At 33.4% G+C, this 20068-nt stretch overlaps 1 protein-coding gene across 2 annotated transcripts in view; it reads left to right on the top strand.

Annotated features, from left to right (window-relative positions):
• FSTL5 (follistatin like 5) overlaps positions 1 to 20068 on the top strand; it is a 648108-nt gene that overhangs the window by 172380 nt on the left and 455660 nt on the right. For both annotated transcript variants that reach the window (XM_049770233.1, XM_049770234.1), the window contains exon 3: positions 13831 to 14079. In XM_049770233.1, the coding sequence (XP_049626190.1) occupies positions 13831 to 14079 (249 nt within the window). The remainder of the gene's footprint in view (positions 1 to 13830; positions 14080 to 20068) is intronic.

Consider the following 20068-nt stretch of genomic DNA (forward strand, 5'->3'; position numbering starts at 1 on the left):
TGAATGCCGCAGAGCGTGGCCCCCAAATCAGTCAATAAATAAATAAATAAATAAAAAGAATGATAGAGAACAGAATGAAGAGAATGCATATTGTTGGTTTACACTATGCTTTTGCACAGGGCAAAGGCATCCCCCAAATTTCTCTTTTTTCACCAAGCCCTTTGACTTGTAAAAGTCCACCTGGATAGGTAATTTTGTCTCTCACTGAACCCTCCCTCTTCCAAATGAATTTGAACTGGTTGAATAAAGAGAGAATTTATTTTTGGGGGGTCTAGAGAAACAAGGAGGCAAAAAGCCACCAAACTCCATGATATTTTCTTTACTGGCTTGATTTATTAATTTCCACACTACCATGCTTTGGATCAGCCAATATATGTACTTAAAGATTTTGGAAATATGGATTATAGATTTATTTTACAGCATATGACTATATTAGTTGATAATGCTCTGTCAGTGTTGATTTATAGATTACAACTAATCTTCCATACTGATAATGGATGTTGACTATTAGGAAAAATGTGCATTTATGGGATAAAATACATACCTAATATATTAATTTATATAATATATATGAAGTCTCTTCATTTTAAATTAACATATGTTAATTTGACTGTGATAAAATTTACATAATATAATAAGTTATTAAAAATGTCCAGAGTTTTAATGTTCTATTAGATATAATATTCTAATAGATATTTCCAGATATCTTAAAATACTGAATTTCTGAACAATTAAGAATTTTGGAAAGTTTCATCCTACCATTCTGCTTTATGATTTGACTATTCAATGGAATACTTGTACATAATATAACACAACAATTTGAATTTTTAATAATTGGATTATAAAATTCTCAGTAGTTTCTACCTAGTTTTGTTGTGACAAAAATGGTACAAAGTGCATTATCAATACAAAATAAGGCATTAAAACATTCCTTTTATAAACAATTTTATTTTCAGAAGTTGGGGCTGGAAGATAGTTTGATCCTAAGTGCAGAGCCAAAAGCAAACCCTGCTTAACAGGTCTTGCCTGAACAACAACAACAACAACAACAAAACCCAATAATTATAGTATGTTATATCATAGTACTTTGAAATATATTTAAATTTTTCTTAAAATGTAAAAATTTTTGAGATCAGAAAAATTGGGGCAGAAGAGATAGAATGGATGTAAGGCATTTGCCTTTCATGCAGGTCATTGGTTCAAATCCTGGCATCTGATATGGTCCTTCAAGCCTTCCAGGAGCAATTTCTGAGGGTAGAGCCAGGAGTAACCCCTGAGTGAAGCCAGGGGTGACCCAAAACTAAAAAAAAAAAAAATAGTACAGCAGGTAAGGTATCACTTTGTTATGCCCTATTGGGTTTTCATCCATCATATCTCATTTGGCCTTTAGAACCCTACTATGAGTTATCCTGATCCTTGAATGCAGAGCCATGTCCAATGTGCAATCACACACACACACACACACACAGAGTCCACTTTAAAAAAAATGAGAGTTATTTAAAAATATGAAATGTTTTTGATCACATTAAAATGTATCATATACTATTTGCATGAACTTTTTTAAGTTTTATAGATAAAATTACTTAATATCTTACTTGACTTTCTTGTTAAATAAGTTAACATCACTTACATGGGAGGCAACAGCTAACGGCTAAATGAGTATTTTTTTCTTTAAATGTCCCTCAAGATGTTTCATAAAAAGTATTTCATTACTATTAACTATAATAATTTAAAAGAAAGATTTTAAAATATCTATGCTTATGCAAATTGTGATTACTAATCTGTAATCACAAGACATAGGTGAAATTTCTTATGCTTTCATTTTGTTTATATGATTAAAAAGTTACAGATTATATAATATTTAAAAATTTTTCTGTTGAGGATTGTTTCTGGAACATACTTACCAGTGTTTAGAGACTAAATGTTGCTTGCTATACTTACAAAAATTAGTTTTGGAAATTTTACCTTAACCTCTGGCAAGAAATGATGTACAATATCTTTATATAGCTATATCCCTGATCTGGTAACCATATTTATTTGATTAAGTATATGATCATAAATATTACTTTAAGTTTCCAATGCTGTATTTATATTAAGATAATAGAAACATCTCTTATAAAGGATCATATTAGCGAGTAATTTTAAGAAAAGTCTATAATTTTAATAGTCATATGTTAGACTTGTACACTTTTCAGTTTTTAAATTTTTTCAATATTCTGCTATAATGATTAGAATTTTACTGTTGTGAATATAGAATACAAAATAAATGTTGACATAATAGTTATAATCAAATAATTTAAATCATGAGTGACATACTAAAATCATATTCAATCATAATCAAATTAATTTACATTAAACAGAAAATTTGGATGAGAGCAATCTAACTGGGTCTCTGGATTTTATACTTATATTTTCTGTATTTGCTGCTTTTAAAATTAGAACTTTCAGAGGCCAGAGAGATATTATGATGTTTTGGGCACTCATCCTGCATATGATTATTCCTGTTTCTATCACTTATTAGTGATAGATAGGGATGTATCAGCAGGATATGTCATCACAGTGCAAAGTAATATTCATAATACCCCTACAAAACAATATTACAAATCACTGTACCTGAAAAGATAAGAGGAAAATGGAGAGAGACAGAGAAAGAGAGTAAGAGAGAGGTGTTCTCCATGAAGACAGACAGGGCAGTGGTTTGAGGAAGGGAGGATAGGAGATTAACTGGGGGAAATGGTGGTTGGAAATGAACACTATTGAAGCAATGAATGGATGTTGGAACATTGTATAATTAAAATTTAGCCACCAACAACTTTTTTAACTCTACATATTACAGGAATTTAATAAGAAAAAGTTCCAAATTCACAAAACTGCAGATATGTGATTGTTCACACTCCCTGGGTGAATTTTCAGTTAGGCTGTCTTGTTTTCACTGACTTCACAAAGTAACAGCAGGCAATGCATATTGCAGTCATTAAAGGTCATGAAAAGATCATGCTGTGCTTAGTCTTCCACAGGCACTGAAGTAGTTACTTGAACTGCCACTTTCCACTAAGTATGGAAGCACTGAATATGTTCTGTTAGAATTGGAAGTATGCAACAGAAACATTTATTGGAATTTACTAATATCTCACAGTTTTTCCATGTCAATAGCAAAACATCAGAAAATATTATTTCAAAATATTAATTACAGAAATATGCACCATTTAATTTATTTTATTTTAATCTCAGGGGCAGTGAGAGCAATTCTTTAAAGGCATGGCCTCTTGAATACTTTAAATGAGTATATTTGAAACACCTTTTACATTCTTGTAAATAAATTAACAATAGACATAAATGCTAGAGATCTGAAAGACTTAATAAATTAATAAAAATATTAATGTCAATGGCATTAAGACATATATGCTATGTGTCAAATTCATAGTCAATACCAATTAAGTATAATAATAACCTTGTTTGTTGAACACCTGACCTTATATCAAGGATTTTCTCTGAACAAACTCACTTAAATCTTTCAGCCAGCATTTCTCAATTGGATCCCCCAGAATATATCAAGGGGCTACAGATAAAAATAAAATCAAAGAAGAGTCACAACATGAAAGGAGTAATCAGCAGCTGGGACAAAGGACCATAGGAAGGGATCAAAGTTATAAGGGGCAATGATCAGGAAAAAGACTGAGAAACACTCCTTTAAAAAAATCCATTGATATGTTACTATTATTATTTCCATTATATTTAGCTCATTTAAATAATAATTCAATAATTAAATAATAATTCCTCTTGTTAGAAGGCATAAATGGCAAACCAACTTTAATAGATCTATCTAAATTCAAACATGTAGTAACAGTTACAGAGAAATTAAACAACTCCAATTTTAGTTACTTATTGGATTGGGAGAGGCTTTTAAGTGTTATTCTGGAGTCCCAGAAACCCGGCCTGTGATTCTTGGCCAAACAGGCTGCTACGGATTCAGTACAGGAACCTGTAGATGCAAAGCTCAGGTTCTGTGATACAGGGAATTCTTGGGAGGAAGGGGTTGCTGGGAGCCTGCACTCAACAATGCCCAGGAATCCATGTGATTTCAGGAAACAAAATCGGGTCCAGGGAATTTCAGACATGCACCTTCATTACTACGTCAGCACCTGGACCAACAACTCCAATTGTAAAATGTATCCCTTAAACTATTTACATAATATAATATACAAAATATTATTATAAAGGCTTAAAAATAATATAATTTACAAATTCTAAGATTATTATTTTTTTTTTTGCTTTTCTGTGCCACACCCTGTGATGCTCAGGGGTTATTTCTGGCTCTGCGCTCAGAAATCGCTCCGGTTTGGGGGACCATATGGGACGCTGAGGTTCGAACCTCGGTCCCTTCTAGGTCAGCCAGGTGAAAGGCAAATGCCATACAGCTTCTACCCCTCCGGTCTAAGACTAACATACTTTTTTTTTGTTGTTGTTGTTGGGCTACACCTGATGTTGCTCAGAGTTTACTCCAGGGTTTATTTTCTGCACTCAGAACTTATTCCTGGCATGTTAAGGGGCCCATTTAGGTTGCAGGAGATCGAATCCAGGTCGACCGTGTGTAGGGCAAATGTCCAACATGACCTTGTTATCACTCTGGACCCTCATATGTTTTTTTCTTTCTTTCTTTTTTTTTTTTTTGAGGGTATGCCATATCCAGAAATACTTAGTTTTGTTTTGCACTCAGGAAACACTCTGAGCAGGTTTGTGTGACTCTACGAATGCCAGGTATTGAACCTAAGTAGGCTGCCTGCAAAGTACAAGTGTCCTACTCTTTTGGTATACTCATTTTGGTTCTATCCTTTTCAGTTTTTATATATCAGTACTATTTCTAGAGTTTGTAGATATTATTTAAGAAAGAGAATTAAGTTTCCCAAGAATGGGTGTGTGGCTTAGTGGTAGAGTCAGATATGCACTATCAATGTGAGCCATACATTTGAGTTTCAACATGGCCACTGTGATAGAACCTATTGTTGGGATCCTTGGAGTCACAGTAACAACAGTGATAAAGTATTTTTTCCTGCAAACACCAACTGGGTGAGTACAACTAATGTGAATTCTCTGGATAACATAGAGCAAAATGTTTGAACATAACAACGTAGAGTGAGACATGAATAGTTGCTGAGGGAACTATGAAAAGAAGGAAGAGGAAAAAGAGAAATAAAGTACGAGTACCTATGTTAACTAAAATTAAGTTTAAGTATTATATATCAGAGAAAGCACAATGAAAATATTTTTCTCATGTATTAACGTGTTTTTTTTGCCACACCCAGTGATGCTCAGGGGATACTCCTGGCTATGCACTCAGAAATCACTCCTGGCTTGGGGGAACATATGGGACTCCTCAGATAGAACTGAGGTCCATCTTAGGTCAGCTAAGAGCAAGACAAACATGCTACCACTGCACTATCATTCTGGCCCTGTCATATATTAATTTTTATTTTCAATTTTATTAAGCCAAATAGTTTTAAATAAGTGTTCTTTGAATGAAAGCAAAGCTAAATATGACTTATTAATTTCCTTTTACTTTTCCATTTGTCTGAGGTTAGTTAACAGCATATTTTTGTTTTTGTTTATTTTTAAATATTTTTTAAACACCTTGATTACAAACATGATTGTGTTTGGGTTTCAGTCATGTAAAGAACACCACCCATTACCAGTGCAACATTCCCATCACCAGTGTTCCAAATCTCCCTCCTCCCCACACCACCCCTGCCTGTACTCTAGACAGGTAACAGCATTTTTTTAACCACTGTGCCATGGCACATTAGTGTGCTATGAAATATTGTCTAGTGTGCAGTGGGAAAAATATTCCAATTTCGTCCATAACATGTGGCTTCGGCTCACAAATAGACTGATCATTTGATTATTTCATAATAAAGTAATTATAAAATAATTTATTTGTGTTTATTTTATTCCTATTCAAGAGAATTATTTTATATATAGTCAATATAGGTATAGTGTTAATGTTTTTAACATTTTATAATGGTATGCCTCATGATTTTTTTTTCATGAAAAAAGTGTGCCTTTGCACAAAAAGGTTGAAAAACACTGAGTAATATATTGAGAAAAATCAAAGTGATTGATACTTGTATAATCTGACCAAAAATTTGATATTTTCATAAATCAAAACTTAAGCAATTCCTACATTTTATTAATAATTGTATATTTTGGGGGCTGGAGCACTGGTGCAAGTGGTAGGGTGTTTTCCTTGCACATGCTAACCTAGGAAGGACCACGGTTTAATCCCTGAGAGTCCGTTATGGTCTTCCAAGCCAGGAGTGATTTCTGAGCACATAGCCAGGAGTAACCTCTGAGCATCACTGATGTGGCCCAAAAAGCAAAATAATAATAATAATAATAATAATAATAATAATAATAATACATTTTTAAGACGCAATAAAAAACTTTGCACTCTAAACTAATTAGTTTATGTTCTTCTAAAATAATTAAAAGTAGTTTGCTCTTTAAGATCTGTTTTATCTTCCCTTTAGCTATTGTTTAAATCCAGATATAGATACAGTTTTGTGGTAGCTATACCTGTCAGTGCAAAAGTGGATTTTCTTCTCTGGTGAGTTCTTAAAAACTTGTACAAAATATTTGCATATAAAATACTCAGAAGATTAGAAGTTAAAGTTCATTGTACAGTTTAAATAGAAGGGCTGGGTTCCTCCCAAATGTGTCAGTCTTCTCGTTACCTAGATACCAAAGTCATTCTTCTCATTCCAGATGTTGCCCAGTCCCCAGTAGGACTTCCCTATTGGTTCCATGATATTTACTAACTCCCTTGTATAGTAGCCAGGTCCTTTCCATGTTTCTCTCTAATCTGTGTATAACTTCCTGGTGTAAAATTCTGTCCCTGTGCATTCCCTGGACTCTCTGTTTTACTTAGTTTACAGTTGGTTACCATGTGCTGAGGGTGACAATCCTGTCCTCTGTACCTATAGCTAGGCCTCTCTCAAACTGTACCTCAGCAGCTCTGTAATAAAGTCCAGTGGTTTACTTCCTTCTACCTGTGATGCTTGTGGCATAGACTCCTATATTCAGTATCTGTGCCTGCCTGGACATCTGAACTTTCCTGGGTCTCTGAGCTCTGCCAATATTCTGCCCCTGCTTAGTATCATGAGTTTGGTCTATATTTGTGGGTGCCCCGACCTGCGGGGGACACCAGTTAAGAAATGGGTTACTTATTCTCCAAGGGAGAATACATATACATACAGATAAACACAGAACAAGTAACAGACACAGAGATAGACTAGAATGGGATAAGGATTCAAGATCCAATTCTGTTTATTGAACCACAGGCGAGGCTTAATTACCTTTTGCAGGCACATTTCTGCACATACGCATGTTGATATACATTGAACAGGCAGGAATACCTAGATAACAGGGCCCATCGGCGAATGGGTCAGAATGTACAGATAGATAATGGGACCCATCTCCAGTAGACCAGAGTGTACTGATAATGGAACCCATCTCGGGCAGACCGGACCCATCAAAGCAGGCTGGAATGTACAGATGACAGGAACTTCAGATAAGTTAGACTCAGTTTTCCAGGGTTAAAATTCTATGCTTTCATTGTCTCTATGCAAACCTCAAATGGTTACATTTACTTCTCAGGGGTCCCTGCTTTTAGCAAAGATCTCTGCTTGCTACAAGGCCCCGCATATACTCAGGCCTTTTGTCTGGCAGTGCAAAGTATCTGATTCTTTCAGGGAATGAGGAGATTGGGGGAAGAGTAAGGGGGGAAAGGGAGAGAACGAAAGGGAGTGAGAAGGGGTTTTAGAAGAGATAGGAAGATAAAGAAGGAGATAGGGAGTGAGAGAGGGAGGAGGAGAAGAAAGGAATATGAGAGAAAGAAAGGAAGAGGAAGGCAGAGGGAGGGAGGGAGAGGAGCTGGAAAGGGGATGGAGAAGAAAAAGGGAGAGGTAGAGGATAAGTGAGAGGGGAAGAGAGATGGACAGATGGACGGGAAAGGAGTTTGGAGTGAGGAGAGGGAAAGAGAGTTGAGGGGAAGATTAAGGGATAGGAGGGAGAGAAAGGGGGAGAGCAAACTGACTCAACAGAGAACAATGGGATGGACCTCTTGCAATAGCACCTTACGTGCTAGTGAGAAGCCACATCTCTTAAGCAAGCAAACAAGCAAGCCAGCACTCAACAGACTTCCCAAAGATTAGACAACTTGTAAATAGACCCTCTCCGTACCGCACTGGGCTCATGAAGCATTTTTCAAACTTGAGATACTGTAAGATCTGACCTATAATATACCTCGCTCTCTTTCACACTCTATGCATGCCCTAAACCTTTGCCTCTCTTCTGTGTACAATCAAATCTTGTCTTTTGATCCTTGTCATTTTCTTGCAAAAAATGTCAATCACTGTCTAGTTCCTTACATATAAAAATGCATTTTATTAAATTTTACTTTATCTTAGATTTTTCTATGTTAAGTAACTGTCTATTATACTCTGTCTATTATATAAATCACTTGAAGAAAATTGACTCATAATTGAGAAAATATGTCAAGATTTTCCTTAGAGTTGTACAGAATTATTTTATGACATAGTGTCTTTGATGTTTTGTTTTCAAATTAAATTAATCGTATTAATAACATTATACTTGCATATCTTTAAAAATCAACACATATATATTACTCTAAGTTGATCATTAAAAGTTCTTTATTTTATCTATACTTCAAGCATTTAATGTTTCAGCTTTGCTTCAAATCGGAAGAATTTTTGTAATGCTCCAAAGATAGGGATTTTAAAATGATTTAAATTTTTTTAAATTTGTAGTACATTTTGGAAACAAATGTGACTTTATCAAGTTAGAGGTAGCAAGATAGAAATTCTTGATTAAAATTCATTTAGTGTGTTATCTGAATGTACTTAAAAGAAATCTTTGACATGTTGATCAGATTAAATTGATTTAATCTCAGCTGAAACTTAAGTTCAGCATTAGTCATGGATAATTAGTGTCAGAAAGAATATGTTCTAGCTATTCATTTACATAATATGAGCTTACTTTTGGATTGCATATGAATTAATTAAATTTCCTTTAATTGCTGGAGCTACATGCAATACATAGCTGCTAGCTAGTATAATATAGTTCATTAACTTGTACAAAATAGCTGGTATCCTAATACAAACCTCTGAACTGTAGTGCAAAACTTAGGAGCAAATATGCAAGAGAAGAGAATCTAGACACCAACTGTGATATATCACCAATGACCTCATTATAAGCAGATCCATTTGATCAAAATTATACTAAGTCAGTTAGAGGGCTAAGCTTGTGACTAAGTCTAAATTCAGGCTCAGTGAACATTGAACTCATTTTAATAAAAAAATAATGAAAATAATCCTTCCATTTACCTTTTACTACTTAATAACTAGACTTTTACTTGATAAGTTACTAATGTATGTTTTAGCAAGATTCATATCAAATTCAACTTTGTGAACAAAGTTTCCATATTACATTAACAATTTGTTGTGTGACATTAAGGAAATATTTAGAATAATTTCCCAATTAAATTATTGTATAGTTATGATTAGCATGGATATGTACTTTACATATATTTCACAGAAAATAACATGAAGGAAAATGTTTTTAGTAGTAAATTTATTTAGAGATTCAACTATTTTTAAAAATTATTAAAAATATTAAGAATTGTTATATTGGGGCCAGAGAGATAGCACAGTGGCATTTGCCTTGCAAGCAGCCGACCCAGGACCTAAGGTGGTTGGTTTGAATCCTAGCATCCCATATGGTCCCCCATGAATGCCAGGAGCTATTTCTGAATGTAGAGCCAGAAGTAACCCCTGAGAGCCGCCAGGTGTAGCCCAAAAACCAAAAACCAAAAAAAAAAAAAAAAAAAAAAAGAAAAGAAAAGAAAAGAAAAGAATTGTTATATTGATTTAATAGACATTTGATTTTTTTTGTTTGTTTGTTTTGGTTTTGGTTTTTGGGCCACAGTGGGTAACACTCAGGGGTTACTCTTGGCTACTTGCTCAGAAATTGCTCGTGGCTTGGGGTCATATGATATGTCAGGGGATTGAACCACGGTCCATCCTAAACTAGCGCAAGCAAGGCAGATGCCTTACCGCTTGCAACACGACTCAGGCCCACAATAAAGAGTTTTTATAATTTTAATCAATAATTGAACTAAGGCTTCAAAGATTTCACATATTTTAACATTGTTTTTGAACATAACATTTTTCTACCATAATATAAATTATTGTTAATTATGCTTTTGATGATGTTGACTTTGGGGTGATTTTTATTTTATTAACTTCCATTTGAAATGAATGGATTTATATGAAAATAAAAGTACAACATAAAAATAAAGGAACTATTATCCACTGCTGGTGAGAATGCCATCTAGTTCAACCTTTATGGAAAGCGATACGGAGATTCCTCCAAAAACTGGAAATTGAGCTCCCATACGATCCAGCTATACCACTCCTAGGAATATACCCTAGGAACACAAAAATACAATACAAAACCCCTTCCTTACACCTATATTCATATACAGCACTATTTACCATAGCAAGACTCTGGAAACAACCAAGATGCCCTTCAACAGACGAATGGCTAAAGAAACTGTGGTACATATACACAATGGAATATTATGCAGCTGTCAGGAGAGATGAAGTCATGAAATTTTCCTATACATGGATGTACATGGAATCTATTATACTGAGTGAAATAAGTCGGAGAGAGAGAAAAATGCAGAATGGTCTCACTCATCTATGGGTTTTAAGAAAAATGAAAGACATTCTTGCAATAATAATTTTCAGACACAAAAGAGAAAAGAGCTGGAAGTTCCAGCTCACCTCAGGAAGCTCATCACAAAGAGTGATGAGTTTAATTAGAGAAATAACTACATTTTGAACTGTCCTAATAATGAGAATGTATGAGGGAAATGGAGAGCCTGTTTAGAGTACAGGCGTGGGTCGGGTGGAGAGGAGGGAGACTTGGGACATTGGTGATGGGAATGTTACACTGGTGATGGATGGTGTTCTTTACATGACTGAAACCCAAACACAATCATGTATGTAATCAAGGTGTTTAAATAAAAAAAATTAAAATAATTCTTTAAATGATTTTTATTTATTTATTTGATTTTTGGGCCACACCCTGTGATGCTCAGGGGTTACTCTTGGCTATGTGCTCAGAAATCGCTCCTGGCTTTGGGACCATATGGGAAGCCAGGGGATAGAACATGGTCTGTCCTGGGTTAGCATGTGCAAGGCAAATGCCCTATTGCTTGTGCCACTGCTCTGGCCCCTTTAAATGATACTTAAAATTATGTATTTTTTTAGAAAAATTTACAAGTTTTATATAGATAATTATAACTCAAAGCCTCGCTATATATTTCTAAAAACTTTAATACTAATAATCCTATAATGATGCTATTATCCCCATATAGTACAATATTACCCACATTCTAAAGTTTGGAGTTAGTGAAGCTACAATTTAATTTTGAATCAGTATTAGTGCTCTTAGTTTGCACAGATAATTTTTAACCAATATGCTGAAAAAATCCATTAGCGAAAAAGTTAATTATAGTTTAATTGAATATAGTCTTTATTGAGCTTGAGATTGGAGGGAGGCAGCAATCAGGGTCCCTTTTGTTTTCTGCCCTCCCTGCCTCTCCCACATTCCAACTTCCTCACTAAAGTACTCCTTGACACCAGTGGCTGATCTTTCAGCAACAGTTTGAAAGAAAGAAGGGAGTATCTCATTAGTAAGAACTTCCAGGGTCACTTGCATGTTTAATTGTAGAATTTGGCACATGTAGTAGGAACTGGTTTAATGGAGCAGAAATTTGCTTCCTTCCCTTCACCTTCAGTCCTGAGGCTGGTTGAATTGGACAAGATCTCGAAAAGCCCCACCCAGAGTGCCAGGTTCAGACAGTGGAACAAAAGATAAATAAAAGACCCAGGAGGAGAGTTAGAAAACAACAGAATGGGAGTTGTCATGTATGGCTTTTTCATCATCATAACTAATTAATTTAACTAACTAAATAAATGAATAAATTAATAATCTTTTATTGGTATTTTTACCAAGTAAAATATTATGGAAAATAAAATATGCACACATATTTACATGAGAATAGCTTATAATTAGGTGTATTTGACTTTTGCTGTTTCGAACATTCTAATCTTACAAAATTACAAATGATAATAACCATAGTCTTTTAAGTCTGCTTAGGAATTCCAGAGTATAAATTGAATGTAGTATATCAATCATTTCCCCATAAAACTGGGTGTTTATAAAACTGAAGTGAGGTTGCTCAGAGACATTCGAGTGTAAGACTGTTAGATCCATGTTTATGCTTCTAGTGCTAATGGAGATTGATTGGACTAAGTAGCAAGAAATTTGAGTTCCCCGCGACTTTTTATTTAGTCATGAAATGCATAATTAGTTAATGAGTGGCAAAGGTCAAAGCAAGAAGTGTCAGTTATTAAGGGCCCACTGAGAAATGTTTAGGGCTTTTATTCTTGTCTTTTATTTTGTGTCTTATATGCATCTATGCATTATCCTGATTTTTTTTTTTTTGGTTTGCTTGTTTTGGGGCCACACCCAGTGACATTCAGGGATTACTCCTGGCTCTACACTCAGAAATTTCTCCCAGCTAGGTGGACCTTATGGGATTCCAGGGATCGAACTCAGGTCTGTCCTGGGTCAGCCACATGCAAGGCAAATGCCCTAGGACTAGGACTAAGCTTTGCTATTGTTTCAGCCCCTATCCTGAATTATTTTAATACTATTTATTCTATAAGCATTTACTATGTATCTGGTATAACTTTTTCTGTGCACTGTCACATTTAATACTTTGTACAATTCTAGGACACTCCACTATTACTCACATATTGAAGATGGCACACTTGGTACAAAGAAATCATTTATCTAAGACAATAAAACAGTAGAAGGAGGGCTGAACTGAGGTATTTTAGCTCTTGAGAATCACTAACAACCAGACACATTAGAGAGGGAGAAAGCTCAAGTTGAGGAAGGGAATTGAATTGACATATTTTGAAAAAGTTGATCTGATATTTCATCAATTTTTTTTACTGAGAGCAATAGATAAATTTTCTCTATATAATTGTTTATTTTTATTTGTTATATTTTTTTGGTTTGCGGACCACAATAGTGATGCTCAGGGGTTACTCCTGGCTATGTACTCAGAAATCACTCCTGGCTTGGGGGACCATATGGGACGCCAGGGGATCAAACTATGGTCCGTCCTAGGTTAGAGCTTTCAAGGCAGATACCTTACCATTAGCACCACCTTTCAGGCCCCACATTTTTTAAATTAATATTATTATTATTATTATTTTATGAAGACAAAAATGCAAAGAAAGAGGACAAGGCGAAGTTACTGTGGGAAGACGATCACCCATAAACAGAATTCTCAGAAGAAATCCCCTTGGTGACACTTTAATTTTGAACTTTCAGCCAAAAAAAATTAAGAAAAATAAAACACATGCACAATTACTTTGTCCCTTAAGTCCCCAGATTGTAGTGCATTATAACATTTCTTAGCAGTATATGAAGCAATGTAAAGCCACACAATTTATGTAACTCCTTTACATAAATTACATAAATTACATACATACATACATACATACATACTCCTTTGAAGGCACAGTATTTATTTTATAGTTCCATGCATGTGCATATTAATTTAAGTTAACCTCAAAAGTTTAAGTGATAGACCAATTGTTTATTTTTATTTGAAGGTGGGATATGCATATAATGGAGCATATCTTTAAAATGAGTTTCTATTCTTGTCTTCAGGATTCTTGCTGCAGGATAGCCCTCTAGGATCCTGTGAAAATAAATACTGTGGTTTGGGAAGGCATTGTGTTGTCAGCAGAGAGACTGGGAAAGCAGAATGTGCTTGCATGGACCTATGCAAACGGCACTACAAACCTGTGTGTGGATCTGATGGAGAATTCTACCAAAACCACTGTGAAGTACACAGAGCAGCTTGCCTGAAGAAACAAAAGATTATCATTGTTCACAATGAAGATTGCTTCTTTAAAGGTAAATGAAAAGTGACCCTAAAGAGTCCCACCCTCTTTAAGATTCTTTTAAGTTTAAACTCTAGCATGACTTTATAGCAGTATCTGAAAATTGAAAAGAAAAGTAAATAGACTTAGGTAAGTATACCTATATGCAACAAATGTACATACATACACTTAGATATAATCCTGTTATTCAGTTTTGAAGGTAAAACTAGCCCAAATATGACTCAAAATTTAATATAGCTTACAGCATTGGTACCATCTGGCTTCCTAATCATGTCATTTATCTTTGGGAAAGAAATGGTCCATTGAGTCAACTGGCCAAATCTACTCAGTGAAAAGTACCTGAGAGGAATTGAGGAAATTTAGAATGCTAAATCCTGCTGTAATAATATCTCATTTTGCCGTAATTAAAAATATTGGTTTCGGGGTTAGAGAGATAGCATGTAGGTAGTGTTTGCCTTGCATGCAGAAGGATAGTGTTTCGAATCCCAGCATCCCATAAGGTCCCCCATGCTTGCCAGGGGTGATTTCTGAGTGTAGAGCCAAGAGCAACCCCTGAGAGCTGCCGGGTGTGACCCAAAAACCAAAAAAAAAAAAATGTGGTTTCAGTTGCCATCATAGAATTCAAATTATCTGGATCATATCATGTTTTCAAAATAATTATAAAAACACAAATGTTAAATTTAGCTAATACATTTGAAGGCAAAATTTAAAAGGTAAGAGTATTTTGATTTATAGCTAAAATACTTTAAATCACTGATCATTGTGGAAAAGCACTGCTCAGTTAATATCTTGACAAGTCAGTTAATGAATACAAAATAAAATAATTCTAACTTTTATCACATTTGTTTATAAATTCATTTTACTTGTGTGCTGATAATGTCAAAATCTTTCTTTACTAATACACTCAATCCATAGTAAAATGTGAAGTGTTAAATATACAAAATTTCCATTATTTGGATAGGTTGGTAGTGAATCTGATTTCTATTTATCAGGTGTTCCAATGTGGCAATGTTCCAAAATTATGATTACCCTTAAACATATATAAACATATAAAAAAACTTGGCTTTGATCCATGGCAGCATAGATGGTAAAGCTTTGTAAGTAGGATGCTGTTAAGTTAACATATTTTAAGGGGAGATTTGTCCAGTGAATATCAAAATATGGAAAATCTTGAAAATTTTTGGTATACTTCATGTTCTATTTAATATAGGGGCCAGAGAAATAGCACAGCGGTGTTTGCCTTGCAACCACCTAAGGTGGTTGGTTCGAATCCCACGACCTATATAGTCCACCATGCCTGCCAGGAGCTGTTTCTGAGCAGATAACCAGGAGTAACCCCTGAGCACTGCCGGTGTGGCCCCAAAATAAAAAAAAAATTTTAAATTAAAAAACAAAACAAAACAGGGACTGGATAGGTGACACTAGAGGTAAGGTGTCAGCCTTGCAAGCGCTAGCCAAGGAAGGACCGTGGTTCAATCCCCCGGGGTCCCATATGGTCCCCTAAGCCAGGGGCAATTTCTGAGCGCTTAACCAGGAGTAACCCCTGAGCATCAAATGGATGTGCCCCCCCGAAAAAAAAAACAAAAAAAGAAAAAAATATATGAGTGGTTATATATAATTCCACTTAATATATAAATAAAGCAGAAGATAGAAGCTTTAGGTATATCTAGCAACCGTGTCTTCCTTGTTAATACCTTAGAAACATCATTTTCAGCAATATACTAATTAAATATCTACAATTGTTTAAAATATTATTTCATTTATAATATTAAGCTTCAATTATTATATTTGGATTGGTTAACACATATTGACACATTTAGGGGTATCAGAATATGTGAATATTCTGTTTTCTATTTGGTTTTTAGTGTTTCCTATCTTAGATATAACATGGTTCTATATCATAAGATGGACGTAGATAGTAAAGATAAAAATGATAAATTATTGGTCTTATTTGAAGTCAGTTGTTCAGGTTTGGAAATGAAGCTTTTACACAGCTTGGCATTGTTATGAGGACTAAATTAGTTCTTGTAAAAATAAAATGCATTTTCTCCATAAAATAGCAATTTATATTGTATATGATATCATGTCAAAGGGAAAAGCAAATAAATATATTCTAGAATTAACAAACAATTGGATTTACCCATAGAAACCTTTTTGTCAAATCTTGTTTGCTTCTTTTTAAAAATATAATTTTGTATTGAAAACAGTTAGACCAGTTTGATTAGGATTTGTTTGGTGCTTTTGCACTATAGAAAGAGAATTGAATTTTATACCTCACAAAACTCAGATTTTTTTTTAGAATGTAAAGATAAGTTCTTGCTCTAAAATTTTACTAGTGCTTTAATAATAATTAAAAAATATGGGTATAGTGGTGAATAATGAAACCCATAGTATGGTAGATTAAATTGAACTTATTGGTGAATTGAAGCACACATGGTTAGTTCAGGGTACAATCCACGACTTGTACTCAGAGATCACTCCTTGTGGCTCTTGGTGTCACCATATATGGTGCTGAGTATTAAACTCAAGTTGGCCTTTTACAGAGCTATGGAAGCTCAGTACTCTCCCTAGCTTAATCTCTCTAGCCTAAAGAAAACTAATGTTATATACACACAGAATCAAATAGTTGTAAATAAACAAAAAAATGTATGAGTAAGATGTTATATCAAATTTGATATATCCTGTATGATATTGTACCATAGTTTTTGCAAAGTGTTTTTATTGGTCTAAATGGGTAAACTGTGCATGGTTTAATTTTTCATTTTTTTAAATGTTATTATTAATTATTATTATTATTATTGTTGTTGTTGTTGTTATTGTTATTTTGTATCCATACTCTGCAGTGTTTAAGACTGCTTCCTGACTGTACAGGGAATCACTATTGGAGGTGCTCAGGGGATCATTTTATATGCCTGGCATCAAACCAGAGTTAACTCATGTAATTCATATACTATAACCACTGTATGTGTCCCTGTGGCCTCCATTTTTTATTTTACAGTTGAATGTGACCACGTATATCAAAATAAAATAATTTAGTAATAATAGTATTGGAAATAACAGTAAATGTTTAAATTAGTTTTTTAAAATACTCAATCTTCTTTTATTATAAATATATAAATCCTAAACCAAGTTCTGTTAGTTTTATCTATTAAATTGGTCAAATTTATAATTTTCATGTATTATAAAACTTATTGAATATATTATAATTAAACATTGACATGTACAAATATCTATTTTGAAAAATATGGGTAGAATTAAAACAATTATATTTATGTTCATAGTATGTTTTGTACCTTACGTATGGTATGACAAAATTATACATTTAAGATAAAAAATAAGAACTATATAAAAGTATAAAGCACACATTTTTACATGTTATACAAGCTCAAAAATGGTAACAAAATACTTACAGGTCCAAGATGTATGTGTTGTGTGTGTGTTTGTGTGTGTAAGAGAGAGAGAGAAAAGGAAGAGGGATGGATAAAAAAGAGTGAAACAAAGGAAGAGAGAACTTGGGAGAAATAGAGAATACTAATACTTATAAAATATGTTGGCCAATACTTATTTCAAAATATTTCCCCAACTACTATATTTACTTATATATTTACTTATATATACTTTTATATTTACTATATTTACAATCACACACCAATATAAATTAGAGAACATAACAAGCTTATGGCTTAAAAAATGCTTGCCAACATTCATTTAGTGATTTATGCTAATTAGAAAGGCTTTTGGCTCCAAATATATATATATATATGCATACAAACATTTGTGAAGATAAAAATTATGATAAATATATGGCAAAATTATGATAAATGATATTTAGTACTAATTTTTCTGTAAGTACTTGGCATTTAGTTAGAAATGGTGTTATTTTTAATGATTAAATAATCAACTTTATACAATACATTAACCAATATTGAAAAGCTCAATAACATAATTTTAGAGTTCATACTGGATCTTTAAACATTTAACAAAATGTATTTTTAAGTTGATACCGGTAAATCACATATATTTCATTAGGTCTAAATCTTGAATTAAAAGAAAGGCCATAATACTGTGAGCTGAATTTTCAAGATTAGAATAACTCATTGATGGCAAAAAAAGATTGTTTAAGAAATGAAAAAAAAATGGCAAGCTAGGAGATGGAGCTATATATTGTACAGTGGATAGGGCATTTGCCATATGGGGAATGGTACACAATTGGGTCCATTTCATGCCTTTGCATTCGGTCTTCTGTACCCACCAGAAGTGCATAGCCAGGAATTACTTCTGTGCACAGCCAGGTGGCCCAAAAAATAAACAAAAAAGACTGGAAAACCAGATATAGGTATATATTTACTATTTTTCTAAGACTATCTTATGAGAATATAGTTTCATTATTTTATTATAAGTTAGTTTGTTTCAAAGTATCTATATGATATGTAACTTAATTTATTCTCCTAAGTCTTTGAACTCTTAAACTGGAGACTGAGGAGGTCTTGGCATCACATTTGGATTTTTATGGACATTTTTGTCATTTTTTTCATACTTGTGATGTTAAAAGAATATATTTTAATTTTATATATTTAGATATCATTATCTTCTTTGTTATGTTTTTATTCTATATAAATTTTGATTCATGTTTACATAATGCATGTTAGAATAATTTTAATAATTTCTTATGGCTATAAAATATTATTTTAATATATATATACTCATTATTTGCTAGAGGAAGAAAAACCATTTTTCAAGTATGTTGTCTCTTGAGGCTATCTAGTTATTATATCAGACATTCCTTTCACTGACATCTTTACCTTATTTAATTACCTGACTATCCTATTTTAAGATGGTGTTGTGTTTTTATAATCTAACCGATAAATACATATTACAACTATGATTTTTCAAAGTGGTTATCTTTTTTCATAGGTATTTATGTGCAGAAACATGTTTATGAGAAGATTCCCTTTGATTATACACTTCATATCAATTTGTGGAGTAAATATCTTATAAAATGAAGCAGAACATTTTTCTCTATTCTATTTTATATTTCTTTCTTTTTTTTTTTGTTTTGTTATATTTTTGTTTTGTTTTGTTTTGTTTTTTGGGCCACACCCAGCGGTGCTCAAGAGCTCCTGGCAGGCACGGGGGACCATATGGGACGCCAGGATTCGAACCAACCACCTTAGGTCCTGGATTGGCTGCTTGCAAGGCAAATGCCGCTGTGCTATCTCTCTGGCCCCTATATTTCATTTTAAAATATCTTTGTGTTATAGTTAAAGATGATGCAGTGAAAATTTAAATATGGGTTGAAGATGAACATTTTTAATGAGTAAGATAAATAAAGATATATTGTTATCATCAAGATAACATATAAAACCTTACTATGAAGAAATTACATTTAATAAAAATTTGGAATATTCCCACTCATTATAAAAGTCAATATAGTACAATGAGCTCTTTTAATACAAATGAAGCACTTTACAAAGAACTTTAGTTAATAATATTGTATTTGCTTTTATAAGGGCCAAATCCAGCAGTGCTCAGAGATAACCCCTTGCTCTGCACTCAGGGATCACTCTGAGAGGACTGGGAAACCCTATGGGGTGCTGAAAAATCAAACAGGGTTCTATGACATACCGGCAAGAGCTCTACCCACTTTACTGTCACTCTGAGATCATGTAAATGGATCAGTTTTTAGTTCAGTACTTTATCTCATTAATAAATTAACAATAAAATAGCATTAATAGATCTTTATTCTATTATGTGATATTTTAATAAATATGTGAAAATAAATTATGTATTAATTAATTTGATAATGACTTTAAGGATTATTGGTGGTTTTCAAGTGATCCATTTTATATAGTTTACTAATACCATGAATTAATAAGTCATTTTATAAATGCTTAAGACTATACTGTAAGGACATAGTGGTGTAGTAAACTCAAACAATACTGTTACAATTATTTAATCTCAATGATTTAATAATTTTGTTTCCAAATTGGTATTAATCACTG

This window comes from Suncus etruscus, chromosome 3, assembly GCF_024139225.1.
Source record: "Suncus etruscus isolate mSunEtr1 chromosome 3, mSunEtr1.pri.cur, whole genome shotgun sequence".
NCBI lineage: Eukaryota > Metazoa > Chordata > Mammalia > Eulipotyphla > Soricidae > Suncus > Suncus etruscus.